The sequence below is a fragment of the Limulus polyphemus genome, unplaced genomic scaffold (genome assembly GCF_000517525.1).
Source record: "Limulus polyphemus unplaced genomic scaffold, Limulus_polyphemus-2.1.2 Scaffold1055, whole genome shotgun sequence".
In the NCBI taxonomy this organism is placed as follows: Eukaryota; Metazoa; Arthropoda; class Merostomata; order Xiphosura; family Limulidae; genus Limulus; species Limulus polyphemus.
The window spans coordinates 265,102-284,639 of NW_013666665.1; the positions used below are offsets into that span (position 1 = coordinate 265,102).

A 19,538-nucleotide genomic window follows, 5' to 3' on the forward strand; every position below is an offset into this window, starting at 1 on the left:
TTACCCTGCTGATACCCTGTAGTTACAACAAATCATTACCCTGCTGATACCCTGTAGTTACAACAAATCATTACCCTGCTGATACCCTATCATTACTACATCCAGCAGACTCTTGCTCTTGTTAACAACTAGATATATCATTATATCTTCAATAACGATATCTTCGTAGATGATGGTAGTTTTAGAGTGGTTTGGTTGTTGGTTAATAAGGACGGGTAATTAATTTTAAGCAGTTTGTGTGTAATAAGTAATGTAAGAGTTTCCTTTACTTTTCCTGCTAGTTTAAAGTAGTAAGCTACTCTCGCCTGTTGTGTAGTCTTGAGGATTAAACTTCAGAAAGAGGATTATTAAAAGTTGTACATGATTAACATGCCAGTTTCAAAATTCATGTGACTACTGAAAAAATAGTTTTATTTTCATGACTAAGATTTCTACTTCCTAAAGAGGATTTACCATTGGTAGATTTTCTTAGAGAAAAACAAAACAAAAACTTTTTGCCTGAGGCATATCATAGGGTGGTCATCAGTTGGTGGATTTTCATCTGTGGCATGTCATATGGTGGATATTTGGACACTTGGACATCTTTTCCAGAATTTCTTTCTTACCAGGCCTAAAGCAATGATGCAAGTGGCCAGTGCTCCTATCTTTTAGTAGAAGTTAGGAAAAAACAAGAGGGAATCCTCAATAACCACAACACATGAAATTCTTTTAGGCAGGATTAGAGTAAATTAGTGTGTGTCCTTTTTTTTGTCCTTTTTATTAGCTGTATTTTTGTGTGCTAGCAATATCAAGTGTGGGTTGCACATATACCCAATTTCTATTAATTACTCATCAGGATTTCTACCAGCCTACCCTCAAATAGAAATTTATGCAGGATAGGATTAGAGTAAATTAATTTGCAAGATCTTGGGCATGGTCAAATTCATCATTTGAAAGGGTTTGCCCTCATGACTCCAAAACTATAATTAGATCTCAAATCAGTCAAGAGATGATGGAGCTAGGAGCTAAAAGTTTGTACTTGAAAAAAAACTTGGAGCTATTCTATGAGCTGCTGTGTAGAGGTATTTAATATTAAATCCATTTACAAAATTCCAGATGGTAAGATATATTAAAGTTAAAACTTAAGAAACCATGCTTCATGTTTCGTAGACTTGTATTCCTTAAATTTTGATAATATACAAGTTCATCACGTTATTGTTCACTCTATTTCTAAAAGTATAACTCTCGTTGTATATATAGTGTAGCATAATTTACTGTACATTCTTCTTTGGAGTACAAAAATGAAGTCTTTATCTTGAACCTTTGGGGATGAGTTGAAGAATATTAACTTGGTTTAATTGGGCAGTCTGCTGAGCGTGTCATTGTTCAATATAATTTCTTTGAATGATTAAATTGTTCACATCTTTGACTGACTTTAAAGATGTTGATGTGTGTTGCCAAGCAGAGTAGGAAATTACTCCATATACTTGGGATCTGCCTCTTTGACAATGTAAAAACTCATTGTTTATCTTTTTTCTTAATATGTAGCATTTTAACCAAATATAGTAAAGATGAACCAAGATCTTACCATGACTTTGTTGTACCGAATGAGTAATTCAAGATAAACTTACAAAAAAAAATTAGTCTATTATTCCTTTTTTGTTTTTTCCATTTGGTGATTTGCGCCATCTATTATTTAATTTTCCTTTTAGTGCTACATAATGAACTTGAATTAAACTAAGGATACTTTTATGAAAAACCCAGTGTATTTAATCTAACTCTGTTATGAACATGCCAATCATTTAGGTTGATTTTAAAGACAGAGTGATCCAGCATTTATAACTTGTATATGTAGTTTACTGTAAAAGCAAAGAAATTATTGTCAATATGAAACAAAACCAGATGCTCTCTTGTCAGTTGAGGAAAATTATAATAATGTGTTTTTATTTTTCATAAAATTTGAACCACAGCATATGTTTTGAGACAGCATATACAGAGGGTTGATGCATTATATTAAAACTATTTTGAATATGTCATTCAACAAGTCACATGACTGATACAACTGCAACAAAGTTGTGGTGGAATGGTATATATCAGAACTACATTTCAACATTATTTTGCATTTCATAGGTAGTGTAATGTCACCAAAAATTAATTTATTTTGGGAAAGGTACTTAATAGCATTTGTTAACCCAAAATATTCATACACTAAAAATATAAAGATCTGTTTGGATCAGGAATTTAGAATTTCCAAGATGGGGATATTCCTTGTACTTAAATAGCATTGAAAAACAAAGGAATATGAATCAACCTGATGCACCAGGACCATCCAGAAAGAGACTTGTAATAAGTCATTCTCCAGCCATGGTAAGAGAAGTGTGGCATCTTGTAACAACTAAGAATCCATGAACATGAAGGTCAGTAACATAAGCCATCCATGTGCACAAAATAATCTAGAAGAATCTCCATATGGAAAAGTGACACAAGTTGTTTCCACACCTTTTTTTTTTCAACTGTTGCATACCTCGAGTAGTTTGAAAATAAAATGGGTATTCATGCTATTTGGTATGAAGACTTACCAGATGCATTTGCCTGTGGATTTCTGTGTAATTGGACTGTTGAAATGGGCTCTGGGAAACTGTTCTCTTTGTACAGTAGATGGAACATAGAAAGGCTGTAAGAAGGAGTAGCGTGTTTAGGACATTATAACGTTAAAAGGAGCTCTTTGCAATGGAAACTAACGCTGCAATGTGTGAACAAGGGTTGTGACTACGTGGTGAGGTTCCAAAATCGTTTTAATTTAGGGCTCTTAACCTCTGTATATGCGTGTGTGTATATATATATATATGTCCAACGTTGATATGAGGTTTATTTTTGTTATATTAATTGTTGAATAAAACCGTTTTAATGAAGTCTGATTGTGTACATTCCTTTGATTTAAGTCATAACATGACTGATAACCACCGAATTTTCAGGTCAGGGAATTTCGGACACTGTAATATTTCTATAGTATTTTTTCTCCGTTTTGCATGCACTGTAGGTTAGTTGACACTTAGTCTCTTCAAGACAATATATTATCCTCATGAAAAAAAAGTCTTATTCTGCTCACATGAGCGTTTGTCTGGCACCTCAAGGGAGTAAGAAAGAGTGATAAAGGAAGGGAGTGTTCCTTTTAAAAGGGTCTGGAAGAAACACATCTCCCATCGTCAGTCTCCTGTGTTTCATCTGCCGATTAAAGTACCATACTAAATCCACAACATTATGTTTATGAGGATAATTTTACAACAGTAAAAAAAACACGAGTCGCTATTTCTGTGTGTTTACCAAAAGTGTATTTCTTGTAAACCTGAAACTTGTTACGGGATACCTAATTATGTGAAAGACTTGAGCAATAAAGTCAGCCGGCTGAAAATTCTCTAAAAAATGTTCAATTTTCCAACGAATTAGTTACTTGTGGTTTACAGTAATTTTCATAATATACAGTTTAATGTTGAAAAAACTGTGATAATGCCATTTTTATTTCAAAAGTTTATTGGCCCTTGGAAATTTCGTTTTTAACAGGTTTATTTATTTATTGTTAATTACTAAGCATGTAGCAGATAATAACATCACGTTATTTATTTTTTTGTTAATAAGTTTTCACTAGGAAATAAACTCTTGTTTCACTTATGATTTATGTACTAACATAATTTGACTACTGAAACACTGTTTAGGAAAAAAACAAAAATGGATATAGACGGGATTGAATCCTCGACTTGCGGCATACGAGGCGTATGCTGAGCCATATGAACCAAAGCCTAAGAATTGTTTTCACATAAGCAGCATTATTAAGAGGAATACTACACACACACACACACACACACACACACACACACACACACACACACATATATATATATATATATATATATATGAGAAGGTATATATTTTAAAAATATAGATCCTTTAATCAAATAATGCTGTTGTATTACGTAGTTGGACATGAATGAAACAAGAACCTACCAAGTATAATATGAAGTTATATTTAAATAATTATGATATAGAAGTGTAAAAACGTGGAATGACTGACGATAGACGAAATATTTCTCTGTATCCAACATTTTTTTTTTGTATAAATACCTTGTCTTTCCGGATAACGCCACCTTTGACCAAGATCTTTAGATATTTTCTTGATCGATAAAGCGACGTTATAAAATAGTAAATTTTTTAAATTATGGTATCAAGAAGTGTAAAAAATCAACTGTCTTCGTTTGTCGCTACCTCACGTATTTGGCTTTTTTTCTTCCATAATGGTATCACCTTTTTTAATTCTCCCTTTAAATATTAACAAAGCGTATTGATATGTAATGGTATTGTATTATTTATAATCCATGAAAAGGTAATTAATTAATGTTATGTGTTTCCTTGCGTGTTTGTTTGTGTTACTGAAGTAATTGTCTGTAAAATTTTACACTAGTATAGAACAAAACTGAACAATGCACGTTAAACGTCGTTCACTTTTGTACTCTTATATACAGTTAGCGAATAGGTATATTGGATTTCCATGTGAGCTATCACGCATACACACACACACACACCGGACTGACTGGCACTCATTGTTCTTTTAATTACATTATTCTGTCAAGGAGAAGTTTGTCGCATCGTTGATAACCCAGGTTCAGCAGCAAATAAATCCTTGATGCACAGTTTAGTCAACTATTTAGTCGTCATAAGCTCCGTTTCTGCAGTTGAAGTTAACTCAATAAATCTGTCACTACGATCGGAGATAGACAGAATATGTATTCGGGTTACGTTCAAAGTATGCTGTTTACTGTGTTATGCGCAGGAACGAACTTGTACTACACGTGACTCGTGCAGTGGTTGTCTCGAGATTTATTCTTGGAAATTAACTGACTTATTTTATTTTTTACTCTAGTGCTCTATAACCATGAAAGGATAACTTTTTATCGTCTATCAAAGAACTTAAACATTAGGATTTGCTCCTGAAATGTGATCAAGTTGTTCCAAGAATAATTCCATGCTTCTAAATTGATTATTTGTTCAATGGAACCAACGTAGTAACTTCTTGGAATTCATAGTCTTTGTTCAGTGTTACAAGTTCTTGGGATGATGTGTTGATTAGTAGACCTTGTAAATTCTTACTTGAAACCTTATTCAACCACGCCGCTTTAAGAATACAGTGTAATATGATGAAGGCCTATATCTTCTGTGTATAGCATACGCACCTAATCTAGTTAGGGATCGTTCACAATTTTCAACATTTAATGAATGTACAAAATGTTCGCTTTTTTGGTGCTCCCCCATCCCCACCTGGAAACGTATGCATAATACGGCGAAGTGTTTTTAAAGAGATATATTATTGGACATTAAAAATAAGATACTGTGAAACAGAAAACAGTGTTTTAAGTCCACAAAAATTGCCAAAACTGCAACAGGTCAATACTTTTCCCAGTTTTTTTTTTTAATTCATGGCAAATTTTGCCCTTTTGACATAGTTTTGAATGTTTGGCATCTAGATTAGCGAGATTGTATCTAATTAAATTTCAATCATGTACTTATACTCGTGTTAATCGTTTGTTATCGTTATTTTTTTAAATTACTTTTAAGATGGTCCACTTACTTTCCATTAAAAAAAACGTTACGTCAGCGTCACGCGCATGTAGAGATTTGAGGGGGGGGGGCAAGGTTTATATTTTTTTCTAACCCACACAAAATTCCTTTTGCACACTCCAAAAAGCTAATACCGTTGTTTGTACAGTCTACCCACAAAGGAATGAACACGCATTTCTAAACACTTAAATGATAAATTGTTAACAGCGTTTTTTTTTTGTTTTAATCTGGAATTTTAATATTCTTGTGTTCGAATGTTTTTATTGTAGGATTTGTCGAATTGTTAAGTTCCCCAGTGGCACAGCGGTATGCCTGCGGAGTTACAACGCTAGAAACTGTGTTTTGATATCCATGGTGGGCAGAGCACAAATAGCCAATTGTGCAGCTTTGTGCTTAACTACAAACAAACAAACTCGAATTGTTAAATGTCAGGAATGAAGACATGACTAGCTTGTTAATTTACAAGGTAATATTATTAAAGCCACAGAATGTTATATAAAACTATTGCAACCAAATTTATGATTAAAATTTTCCTCAGTTGTTTGGTTTGAATAGTCTTGCTAACATGTAATATCCAGGATTAGCCAATACAAAATAAAACTACAAGTTGCACGGTAAACAGTTATTTTAATATTATGTCCTCCGATGGGACATAGGTGTAAATATTTGCATTTACAACGCTAAAATCCGGGGTTCGATTCTCCATGGTGGACGTAACGGGTAGGCTGACGTGGCTCTGCTCTAGAATAAACAATCACATTTATCCCCCGATGGGACAGCAGTGAACCTATGAATTTACAACACTGAAATCCTGGGTTCGATTCCCCGTGGTGAACAAAGCACACAGCCCAGAGTGGTTTTGTTTTAAAGTAAACAAATTTTAAATGATCATAACACTAGAGAAGGGCAACATTGTAAATATTGTAACACGGCTAATCACGATTTAAAATATTTTCATTCCCAACGTTTCAGATTTATCAAGAAAATAAAAATATTTCTTCCAGTAATTAGTCGTTTTTATGATCTTTTTATAACAAAGGAAACCCTTCTTCGTGGTTAAACGTTGTTTGCATTTTCACCTGACTGGGCCTAACATTACAAATGCCAAAATTGTCCATTAGCAAGGAGGGAATATTGTGTCATTGCTATTAGTTAATTGTTTTTTGCAGTCCTTCTTCAACCCTGAAATTCAAGTGTGTAAACTAACTCTTATACGTTTTATTTTTATGGTTTGGTTGCTTAAAGTTATCCGGTAGGACAGCAGTAAGTCTACGGATTTACAATGCTAAATTCCAGGGTTCGATTCCCCGCAGTGGACACAACAGATAACCTTGAAAAAACAAACAAACTTGGTTGCTTAAAATTTAAAATTGAGTGTAGTTAATTCTCTTAATGTTTTTAAATGAGCAAAAATCAATTGAAGACTAGTTCTTGAAAGAAGCGACTATTACAGTGATAAAACTAGGGTTTAAATTGGAATGACCTTATGTCTCTTGAGTATTCAAGCCAATAACGTTCCTGGTCATCTGACTGGGAGAAAGAAGGCACCAGGCTGTGATCCACATTGCTACTACAAAGTGCATCACAAGTGGGAGTTCCACTTCTTTCAAAATCCAAGTTTAATCACCAGATAAAACCAGTTATTGAATGGAAAATTCAAACAATAGGTAGCAGTTTTGTTAATTTGTTTTACAAGGCTACCCCAAAACAAAACACCTGAATGTATTTTTGCTGATCGATCCGTTGTTGTCTATAGTTATAGCTCGTATCCCAGTGGCGTGAGGACATATTTCAATCCAGTAAAAATGCATCAAACTGATGAAAATTACTTTGATCAAAAACAGGAGAATGCATAAAATTTAATCCAGAACCCAAGAGCTTCCTATGGCGAGCCCTAGACCCCGGCCGTAATGGGTGCGTCTATGGCACACATTCCCTCTTCACTAATTCAAATAAACCTTGGTCTCCCAAATTTTGATTTTCCTCCTACACCCCTGTATCATCACGATACATCTGTACACACTAACGCATACTTAACAAAGGTTTCATGCAATCCTTGGTATTACAGCAATCCTCGTTGTGTCATTTGTGCTCATCTAGTTGCACTAAAAGACCAGTTGTCCGTCAAATGACCTTTTACTTTTTTCAATCTGTAACTTTTGGTGAAACTGGGCGCCAAAAACAGTAACAAATTAATAGTATCATCGCGCCACATAATTTTTAATTAAATGGCAATGCTGACAAACACATATCTCGCATAAACAAACAAACGAAAAAACAAAAACACAGCTGTACCTCGACATTTTAACGACAAGAACCACGACCTTTCACTGCTACACCTTGAAGTCTTAAGGTATTCCCCAGGCTGACAATTACATGAGAGGAATACTATTTGATTTTTACTCTGAATTCAAACAGTCATTTTTTTTTCTCCTTTCTATCAGAGCCAATAACCGATTATTGTTAAGATTGTACAATACTGGTTGATTCTTGTTCCCATTGTTACGAGTAGGTTTCCATTGTTATTAAGGGCGTTTATGTTCACTTATTTTAACGACTTTAGGCCCGAAATGTCAGTGTAAATTAACAACACTAATACCACTTGTTTGAGTTTTTTTTATCACTAGATTTATTGTAGTGCTTATTACTGAATCTTTAGAAGAATAAAGCACAAACCAGGGAAGCTGAAGCACTCGTGATTTTTGAAAGTTACACTTTAAACTCTAAAAGCCGGCGAAATAATGGAAAACAAATCGGCCTAAGAATTGTTATAAACCCAAGTTAACTATAGATGTATTTTCTTTCTTAATTCCTCTTAATTTGTCTGAGGTCTGTAAAAATATCATTCTGGATCCATCTTTTGTCTTCTACAGGACACTTTAATGAGCTTTTCGTTCAATACCAGAACTGGTCAGTTGGGCTGGAAATATAAATTTATTTGTTTGTTTTGAATTTAGCGCAAATCTACACGAGGCCTATCTGCGTTAGCCGTCCCTAATTTAGCAGTGAAAGACTAGATGGAAGGCACCTAGTCATCACCACCCACCGCGAACTCTTGGGCTACTCATTTACCAACGAATAGTGGGATTGACCCTCACTTTATAACGCCCCTACAGCTGAAAGAGCGAGCATGTTTGGTGGAGCGGGATTCGAACCCGCGACCCTCAGATTGCGAGTTGAGTGCCCTAACTATGCCAGGCCCGTCTTCAGTCGATGGTCGTCGAACTACTGTGGGTTCGTGGAAAGGCTTCACAAATAATGGAAAGAAAGCGGCAGTATAGTGCATATGTTCCAGTGTGGTTCGCCGAAATTTACCCCAAAGTAGTTCGCGAACAAAAAGTTTGAGGGCAATTGGCCTAAAATTTAATATTTCAGTTTGTTGTGGATAGATGAGAGGATTAGATTATGTCATTAAGATCTTTATCGGTGGTATTAAAACGAAAAAATTATCTCATAAATTGAAGACAAGTGTTGCTTTGAAAGGTGTGTGTATCATTAAGTACGGTAGTACTGTACTTAATAGTAGGGATCGTGATGAAACAAAATGGGGACCACAAAATCGCTTTAAAATGTTAAAAACACGATTTAAAAAAAAACAACAACTATTATTTAATACACAATTCTGTAAAAATGAAATTGTTTCCAGTCTTCAAAATACTAAAATAATAACTTACTGTACAAGGTTAAAAAGTGAGGACTAGAAAACAAGCTCATACACTCTACATGTTTCGACGTATACTACTGTGTCATCCTCAGGAGTGAGTTTCTAACATTGAACATTACACACATGCCGAAAAATATTTTAAATTTATCTTTAAAATGTTTGAATATTAACAGACTTTTTCACAGTATTGGCTGAGCAAAATTGAAGCTTGTGATACTTATAAAGCCGCCTAAATCTCTATATACGGGCTCAGTATGGCCAGGTGGTAAGGGCGTTCGACTCACAATCTGAGGGTCTCGGGTTCGAATTCCCGTCCCATCAAACATGCTCGTCCATTCAGCCGTGGGGGCGTTATAGTGTGACGGTCAATCTCACTATTCGCTGATAAAAGATTAGCCCAAGAGTTGGCGGTGGGTGGTGATGACTAGCTACCTTCCCTCTAGTCTTACACTGCTAAATTAGGAACGACTAGCGCGGATAGCCCTCGTGTAGCTTTACGTCATCACCACCCACCGCCAACTCTTGGGCTACTTTTTTACCAACGAATAGTGGGATTGATCGTCACATTATAACGCCCCCAGGGCTGAAAGGGCGAGCATGTTTGGTGGGACGGGGATTCGAACCCACGACCCTCAGATTGCGAGTCGAGCGCCTTATCCACCTGGCCATGCCGGGTCAAAAAGAAGGATAGCGTGAATATTAAACAGTGTATCCAAACCTTTGATTAACCTTAATTAAACGTAAGTTCATGAACAACAACAACATATGTATATAATATAATGTAAATTCATCAAAAAGTAATTTAGAAAGTTCTATTTCTACTTTGACAAATCACTAATTGTGTTAGTCTGAGCCAAAGTAGGGATAAATCAGTTTTTGTAGTTTTGTAGCATTAAAACTTTCTATATTATTATTATCATAGCTAACTAGTTTACGTATATATCGTTCCCTACTTCCTTTATAAAATTTAATTTTTTTATTATACTTGTTTAAGTAGTAGTCACGAGCTTTTGTGATTTTTCAAAAAAAAAAATATGTTATTTACACAACGATTTTTATGTCGCATTTTTCGAGTAAGAAAAATGTTGGTTGTTAATCCGCTTTTGTTTTCGGAAATATCTTGAAATATCTTTCCACGACCATATATATGTGGTTCTTGTGTGGATAAAAGATGAATACATACCGCCGTTTGTGTTGCGACGTCGAAGCTGGAAAGTTGCCAAATCACTTTTGTTAGCCCTACTTTTATCAATAGCAGTTTTAACTGACACTTGATTTCCGTGTGATTGTTGATTCTTATTAAGTTAAATTCTTAATCGTACTGTTGCAGAAAGATATAAAGCAGTAATAACATTCAAGTGAAAATACTTTCAGACTGTTTCTTTTTAAATATCAATTTTTTTAACCACACAATTCTACAAGGCCTAAAAAAAACTAGCATGTACAAACCTAACTAATACAGCAGAAATAGGTTTCCGTAACTGTGCACCTTCTGTAACATATTCTGTCGTTGAGCGGATTCTTTAAAATTATTTGTTGAAAATAATGCTAACTCTAGTCCACATAACAATAAAGAATTAGTTTTATTTTCTGAATAACTTTTCTACAGACTACTTCACTTACACACTGTTAAATTGTTAGTTTACAATTAACATTTGAACGGAAATATCTCGCTAATGGTACTACAACTAAAACACAAATAAACCACTTGAATTCAAGGACGCAGTAACTAATATTGATTAGAATATTTTACTGAACTTTAAAATCACCTAACTAACGTATTTATAACTAATGTATCAATGTCTAGATATTAGTTTAAGTTTCTCGATCTTAACGTCATGCGCCTTTTAACTAACATGTTAATTACATCATTGCCCCCTTCCTGAATTGTGAAGTTTATTGAAAAATACCGATACAAAATACTACAATAAACTGTACATTCACCAAGTAATTTTGGTGTTTTTTTAAGATCACGGTGTGCAACTAAGATGTTGTGAGCAGGGTCGAATTAAAACCACAGTAAGCCCTTAGGATACCTCATTTCTGTGGGCCTCACCTTCTCTATAAGTTTCTTTTCTCTTTTTTTTTGCGTTGAAAATTTTAACCTTCAAAAGCATAACCTTTTCCCAGATATAATATTTATAAGATACTAAGCAAAATATTTGAGAAGGCTATTAAAAAAGGATAAATAAATAAAAAAGCATGACCAGTTTGGGGGCCCTTGACTCCATGAGCTCATAGGCAACTGCCCGGTCTAGTTTTTGGATAATCCGACCCTGGTCATGCGTGCGATTTGGATGATTGAATGTTCTTCATCGACACCATACACAAAATCCAAATTTTCTTCCAGTAAAGAATTGGTATGAATTTTTTACAGTAAAAGTTAGGTTTAAAAATCATATCTACAGAGGATGTGATAATACTTGAAACAAGGCAACATTAGTTGCAGAAATTATGTATATTTACTAAATATGTGGTAAATATAAAAAAGCATTGTAAATTGGTTATTAATTCGTTTTTAGAATGTTTATATTATCGAGTCAAGAGAGTACAAAGAAATATATTGTAGGTGGTTTTTAAGCATAAAGAATGCCATTAAAAACTATAGGTTACTCTGTAAAAAAAGGAGGAAAAACTGGAGCACCTGTTTTCTTTTTCTTTTTTTTTGGCGGGGCGTACACCCTCGAAATAATTGAATGACATCTGCTCCTCGGATCTTTCGAACGTGACTAATTTTTAGAGACGTCGTCGTAACTATAGAAACCTTACGGGTAAGAGCTGATTTCGAGAGTAACTTGAATGGAATACTTTATTGTCTGTTATACTGGGTGACTCTCATGACATATGAGTACTGTGTACTATTTGGGTCAGTTTTTATATTCTCAATAATGTTATCTTTGTTCAGGAAATATTTTACTAGAACTATATATGGACTTATAATGGCAATATTGTATTTAGTTTTTCTTTCGAACATTAAACCCTAACAACACTCGTGTTTAATGTGACAAATATAAACGAATTCTTAACGTAGTAACCAATGGCAGTGTAAATATTGTTACAATGCACTGGCACCATCTATCTAATCTTTCTTCTGTTATTTTCCTAGAAGCTGTTCCAGTATCAGAGTGATGACGCTATGCAGAAACAAATCGGGCTAAAATTAGACAAAGCAAACACTCTACGAGGTAAGATACAGTTTGTGGAATTATAATTAGATAAAAGGTGTGTGTGTGTTTTCTTATAGTAAAGCCACATTGGGCTATCTGCTGTGTCCACCAGGGGACTAGATAAAGGGAGAAACATACTATTTCACTCGGTTAACCACGTGTTAAGATTTCCATATTAATCTGCCCCCCTCAAAAAAAAAAAAGGAAAGAAAGAAAGAAAAAGCAACTCATTATAATTCATTTTATGTTGTTCATTCAACTTTTTCTGAAGTGTTTGATTTAGTGTCTTTCTTATTTTTACTCGAAGCTTATATTAGTAAACGGAACAATAACAAAAACAGGAAGTGTGTTTGATAGATAAAAAAACATTTCGAAACAATAACAAAACATGAAGTGTGTGATAGATAAAAAACATTTCGGAACAATAACAAAAACAGGAAGTGTGTTTGATAGATAAAAAACATTTCGGAACAATAACAAAAACATGAAGTGTGTTTGATAGATAAAAACATTTCGGAACAATAACAAAAACACAAAGTGTGTTTGATAGATAAAACATTTCAGAACAAAAAAAAAACACAAAGTGTGTTTGATAGTTAAAAACATTTCGAAAAGAAAAGGAATAAAAAATACGATATTTCTCATATGGAAGTTGTATAAATCCTATGGTCAGTAAACTAGAAGGTAGCCTCCTTGAACACTGTGTGTATGCTTAGCAGAGGCGGCAACGGGCAAAACTGTGGCCTGTGTGTGAATTTTGTATTCGGCTCACCTGTGCAATTGACAATAACTGCTAATTGCAGTGTCAATTTTGGCACCCCTTGGGGTGAGCGAACTGTGCAGGGGGGGGGGGATACACGTGGAATCAAACTAGAGGAGTAGGTAACTGATTATAATATTAAAACATGAAAGAAGTGCTTTGGAAAAATAACGTATGCTATGTATATATTTCTCAAATCATGCGTGCACTGCGCGTGTTACTGAGTGACGTGTGTTTGGATCGCGTTAATTGAAAACTTTTTTTTTTAACTACGAGTACCACACTGAACAGGCAAAACCCAAAGTTCAGATGAAAAAAAAAAATCCTCCGTAAGCTTCTTGAACTACAACAAACACTTGGAGATTATACACACACACACACACGTTTGTAAAGTATGGTAACCTATAAATGCTGGAAACAAAAATAGTGAAAATTATTTTAACATCTGCCACACAATTCTATTACAAATATGTATCAAATTTTAGGTTTAATTATCAAAATATTGACATCTAAGTATATTGGGCAGAATCGTTCTGTTTAAACACGGATGTTTATTTTTTACAAATCTGTAAAAGTTCACTGTAAAATTTAAATTGCATTGAAATATATTCTCGTTGACTACAACAAGAAATTTTGCATTTGATTGGCCAATTCAGTAAGCCTAGAATAATTCTGATGTGATAGCGTAGACACTAAATCACTGGGACACGTGGTCTTCTGGTATAAGTTGACATTTGTCTGTTTTACGACAGTATCTAATCCAATTAGAATCACTCGGGCTGAACTATGAACCCTTGTTATATGGCAGGTCTTTCTACTGGCATGTTAAGTAACGCCATTCATCATTTCCCGGTACCTGATGCCGGTAGCCTTTGATGTGTTTGCCGTAAAGGAAGCTGGCACTCTTGACTTTCATATGGTTTTGTTTATGTATTTCCTTGTTAACTTGTCTTTGACCTAATTCTTGGAATAGATTGTTTTACTTTCATTTTGAACTTAATGACGGCTCAGAGAAACAAAGGTTGCCAACAAGTGGCGTTGATGTATTTGTCAGATTGTCTGTGAGGACGACGACAAAAAAAAAAAAGTTGGTATTGATTTTATTTACTATTATATGTATGAAAATCCTTCAGATTTGAGCAGTGGGCTTGGGAAAGTAGGGCAACGAGACTTATTTTTGCAAATTATTGAATTTTTAATAAATATTTTTGTATTTCAAAATACTTGCTTTTGATTGGATTTCAGTTGAACTTATAATCCAGTCAAAGTTTCTGATGAACAAAACCATGCTGAACTTGTTTTTGATATGTTTTTTTTTGTTTGTTGTTGGATTAATTTTCAGCACACTTGCAGATAAAAATGTTTCTTACTTCGAGTAGTGAATGCCTTCTTATTACATTTTGTAAGCTCCAAAAATCCTTTTCTTGTGTATCATAAATTTCCAAATTAGAATTAGGTGGTAAGTTTGAGTTCACTGTGATGAAAATTCTGAGTTTTTATTTTGTTACTTGTGGAATGAAGTCAAGAATACCTTGTTTTCAGAAACCTTAGTTAGGTTATTAATTTCCGTCTGTGATAAAATCTAATTTTGGGAAACAATTACATCTTCTTACAGAGTATGAAAAATGGTTGGATGTTGGTTCGATTGAAGCGTGAGCATGATATCTAGCAGTTTTACAAACAGTCTTGTGCAATATATATATCTGTACTAGCTTCTGGTCTTTTTTTTAGGCTTAGAAAGTTTTTTGACTGAGTAACTTTGACTAGTCAAAATTACGTGTAAACATTTTTCACAGCAAGACTGAATATAAGAATAACAGTTATTAAAAAAAAGATTGACTTTCACGAAATCTTTTATAAAAAAATTTTTTGTAATTTTATGAGATAAAATTTTAATAGTAAACTGTTATTGAAATATTTCTTCGTATGATATGAAGTTCAAACTTCAAAGTATAAGCATAGAAAAAATTATCCCCTCCAACTAAAGAATGTAAATCAACTGCCAGAGTAAATGAGACCCCTCCCCATCCAGACTTTTTTTCTTTCTATAGGTAAAACTGGCAAGGAGGGATCGCGTAAAAATGTGTAATATTTGTAAACTGCTGTGACCAAACAAAGTTATCCACAAGTTAAATTACATGTTCTATTCTAGCAAGTTGGAGATATGAGGCTAGCATGTTTCCAATAAATTTATTACAATCTCTCATCAGAAGTCCTACCTTCAGGGATAGCTAGCATCAAAGACAAACCAAACCCATCAGAGCAAGAAAGGAGAGAAAAGGAAGAAAAAATCAGTCGGTGCACAAATGTAGGTATTCTCTGTAGAAAAACAACTCTCAACATTGATCACTACTGAAGTGTACTGTAAACACTGACTTTACTCACTAGCCGTACTGTAAACACTGATCTTACTCACTATCCGGACTGTAAACACTGACCTTACTCACTATCCGTACTGTAAACACTGACCTTACTCACTATCCGTACTGTAAACACTGACTTTACTCACTATCCGTACTGTAAACACTGACCTTACTCACTATCCGTACTCTAACCACTGACTTTACTCACTATCCGTACTGTAAACGCTGACCTTACTCACTATCCGTACTGTAAACACTGACCTTACTCACTATCCGTACTATAACCGCTGACTTTACTCACTATCCGTACTGTAAACACTGACCTTACTCACTATCCGTACTGTAAACGCTGACCTTACTATCCGTACTGTAAATACTGATCTTACTCACTATCCGTACTGTAAACACTGACCTTACTCACTATCCGTACTGTAAACACTGACCTTACTCACTATTCGTACTGTAAACACTGACTTTACTCACTAACCGTACTGTAAACACTGACCTTACTCACTATCCGTACTCTAACCACTGACTTTACTCACTATCCGTACTCTAACCACTGACTTTACTCACTATCCGTACTGTAAACGCTGACCTTACTCACTATCCGTACTGTAAACACTGACTTTACTCACTATCCGTACTGTAAACGCTGACCTTACTCACTATCCGTACTGTAAACACTGACCTTACTCACTATCCGTACTATAACCGCTGACTTTACTCACTATCCGTACTGTAAACGCTGACCTTACTATCCGTACTGTAAACACTGATCTTACTCACTATCCGTACTGTAAACACTGACCTTACTCACTATCCATACTGTAAACACTGACCTTACTATCCGTACTGTAAACGCTGACCTTACTATCCGTACTGTAAACACTGACCTTACTCACTATTCGTACTATAACCACTGACTTTACTCACTATCCGTACTGTAAACGCTGACCTTACTATCCGTACTGTAAATACTGACCTTACTCACTAACCGTACTGTAAACACTGACCTTACTCACTATCCGTACTGTAAACACTGACCTTACTCACTATCCGTACTGTAAACACTGATCTTACTCACCACCCGTACTGTAAACACTGATCTTACTCACCACCATACCATAAACACTGATCTTACTCAGTATTCATACTATAAACACTGATCTTACTCACCACCATACTATAAACACTGATCTTACTTACCAACATACTATAAACACTGATCTTACTCACCACCATACTGTAAACACTGACCTTACTTACTATCCATACTGTCAACACTGACCTTATTCGCTCGCTATCTGGTACTGTCAACACTGACCTTATTCGCTCGCTATCTGGTACTGTCAATAAGGTCAATGTTTACAGTTCCAGATAGCAAATAAGGTCAATGTTTACAGTTCCAGATAGCAAATAAGGTCAGTGTTTACAGTTCCAGATAGAGAATAAGGTCAGTGTTTACAGCACCAGATAGCAAATAAGGTCAGTGTTTACAGTTCCAGATAGCGAATAAGGTCAGTGTTTGCTATCTGGTGCTGTAAACTCTGACCTTATTCGCTATCTGGTGCTGTAAACTCTGACCTTATTCGCTATCTGGAACTGTAAACACTGACCTTATTCACTATCTGGAACTGTAAACACTGATCATACCTGAATGTTTGAATTAGAAAAATATTTTTTTTTTATCTTATGCTTACAGATTTGAATTATAATATCCAAGATAATTTCTATCATCTCTATCATCATAAGTGACATAGGAGATAATAGGTTTATCAGTCTTTGCTTTTAATAACAAAATATTTTAAAAAGCATCTACGAGTCACTCTGAATTATTCCTCAAGTCATTAAAATTTTCGAGTAATTAGTATAAGGGTCAAGGTCATGTTATGAACTATTTCTTCAAGTTCTGTTATTATCTATATCATGTTGTGTTACGATAATAGTAAGTTTTTATGTGTGAGAGCTTGGGCATACAGGTGTGTGCCGCACAGATTTTTTGTTTTTTGTGAAAAGGTATAGAGATAAGACCATATTGGATTCTCAGGCTCATGCAAGTCACTAAAATTGTTGTGTCATTATTATTCTTTTAGCATTCCCGTGTTTGGATGTTCTGTTTTTTAAATAGCCATTTTGTTTTCCTTTAATACTAAAAACAAATATGATTGTTTCCTTTGTTATTCTGAAAGGTTTGCCAAAAATATAATAATGTTCCTTTAAAGTTATTGTTTAAAAACTCATACTTATTTTATTGGTTCAGTTATTGTGTACCTATTCGGTACTACATCGCAAAATAAAAAGGTCAAGATTTTAGACATTTCTGTTCAAAACAATAAATCTGTATCGAGCTCTAAACAAATGTTTAAAGTTAAGAACTAATAATAAAGTTTGACATTTTACAGTTATAAAATTTTTCTTTCGGTTAGCCTGTCAGGCCGTGGATAATATCTATCGTTATAGGTACTACTGTATAAATGTGACCTTGAGCACCAATAAGCTACTACATTAAGCTCATTGTACGTGAGTCAATTAGGATTCCTTAAAGCAAACAGCAGCTGGAAAGAACTACAGTGGGTCACATAGCCCAACAAATGCTCCATTATGTGGCAGAATGAATGATAAATATAAAAGTGTCATGTGAGAAAGTAAGAAAATTACATCACTCCTATAATTGATGTAAGTGATATTGGTATAGTAATGTTTATAAAGAACTATTTCATTGCTTCATGGAATGCGTCCTTTTTTCTTTTTTTTTCAATCCTCAAAGTGTACAGTAGATATCTGCTAATTCTTGTAAAGCTATCTTGTTAGGATTTTGAATTGGCAGTTTCTGAGACTTAGATGCTACATGATCTATGGTATTAGTTGAACTGGTGAAACCAAGGATCTTTGGCCTCTACTTTTTCTTTTCATTAATTCCATGAAAACTAACATTTAATATCCACACCCACATCTGTCAGATGTTTTACTGTCCATGTGTTTTTTGTCTGTGGGTGTTTTAGTTGTGTTTGTAGTAATGTTTGTAATAAACACTTGTCATTGCTATTATTTTATACCTTGGAGTGAAGATAAAGAGATGAAACATCTACTATTCAGCAAACTGGAAATTACTTTAAAGTAGACTTTTTAATTAACCATTTTTCTGTGCCAGCCAGTGTTCATAAAGAGCAAGAAATAAGAAAGATTTTTTTTTACATATGTGTACTTATTTAAATAATTCACTGGAATGATTTGTAGTGTAGAAGTGCTGTAAACAAATTAAAATGGATCTATTTTCCAACAATGGGTATTTTTAATGAAGATTTAAGCAGTATTCTCCATCTTAAACAGTTGATAGATGGAAACAAGATTACTACATTAATTCTGAGCTGGTTAAGAAACAATTGGGAAGTTTGAAAAATTATAAGGCTCCTGGGCCAGATAATATTTCCCCAAGGGTTTTGAAGGAGGTTAAAGATTGAATATATGAGCCATTTGCTACTATTTTTTGTCCATTCTTGAATAGTGGGCAGATACCAGAGAATTGGAAGTTAGCTAATGCAACTCCTCTTTTCAAGGGAGGTGATAAACATTATCCCAGTAAATATAGACCTATTAGTCTTACATCAACTGTGGGAAAAGTTTTGGAAAGTCTGTTAAAAGTTTTTTTCCAAAGTCATTTAACAAAGTTTAGAATTTTATTGGATAGTCAACATTGTTTCACTAAGGGAAGATCTTGCTTTACAAATCTTTTAATAATCTTTGATAAGGTTACTGCTTATGTAGATGAGGGTAAGGGTGTAAATTTGGTGTATCTGAATTTTCAACAACAACAAAAAATAAGTAAATAAAGCTCTATAGGTGTGGGGGATAAGTTAGCAAATTACATAGAAGAGTGGCTGGATGGAAGAAAGCAGAGGGTCATTACAAATGAAGTTCAGTCAAACTGGATTAATGTTACAAGTGGGGTACCTCAGGGCTCAGTCTTAGGACCTTTGCTTTTTTTGATGTAC

At 34.4% G+C, this 19,538-nt stretch overlaps 1 protein-coding gene across 2 annotated transcripts in view; it reads left to right on the forward strand.

Moving 5' to 3' along the window:
- Window positions 1-19,538, forward strand: part of LOC106461900 (protein naked cuticle homolog 2-like) — a 34,408-nt gene that overhangs the window by 7,568 nt on the left and 7,302 nt on the right. The window contains exons 3-4 of one of the 2 annotated variants that reach the window (XM_022388995.1): window positions 12,363-12,438; window positions 15,391-15,488. In XM_022388995.1, the coding sequence (XP_022244703.1) occupies window positions 12,363-12,438; window positions 15,391-15,488 (174 nt within the window). Of the gene's footprint in view, window positions 1-12,359; window positions 12,439-15,390; window positions 15,489-19,538 lie in introns of both variants that reach the window. The other variant, XM_022388994.1, reaches the window with a different exon arrangement.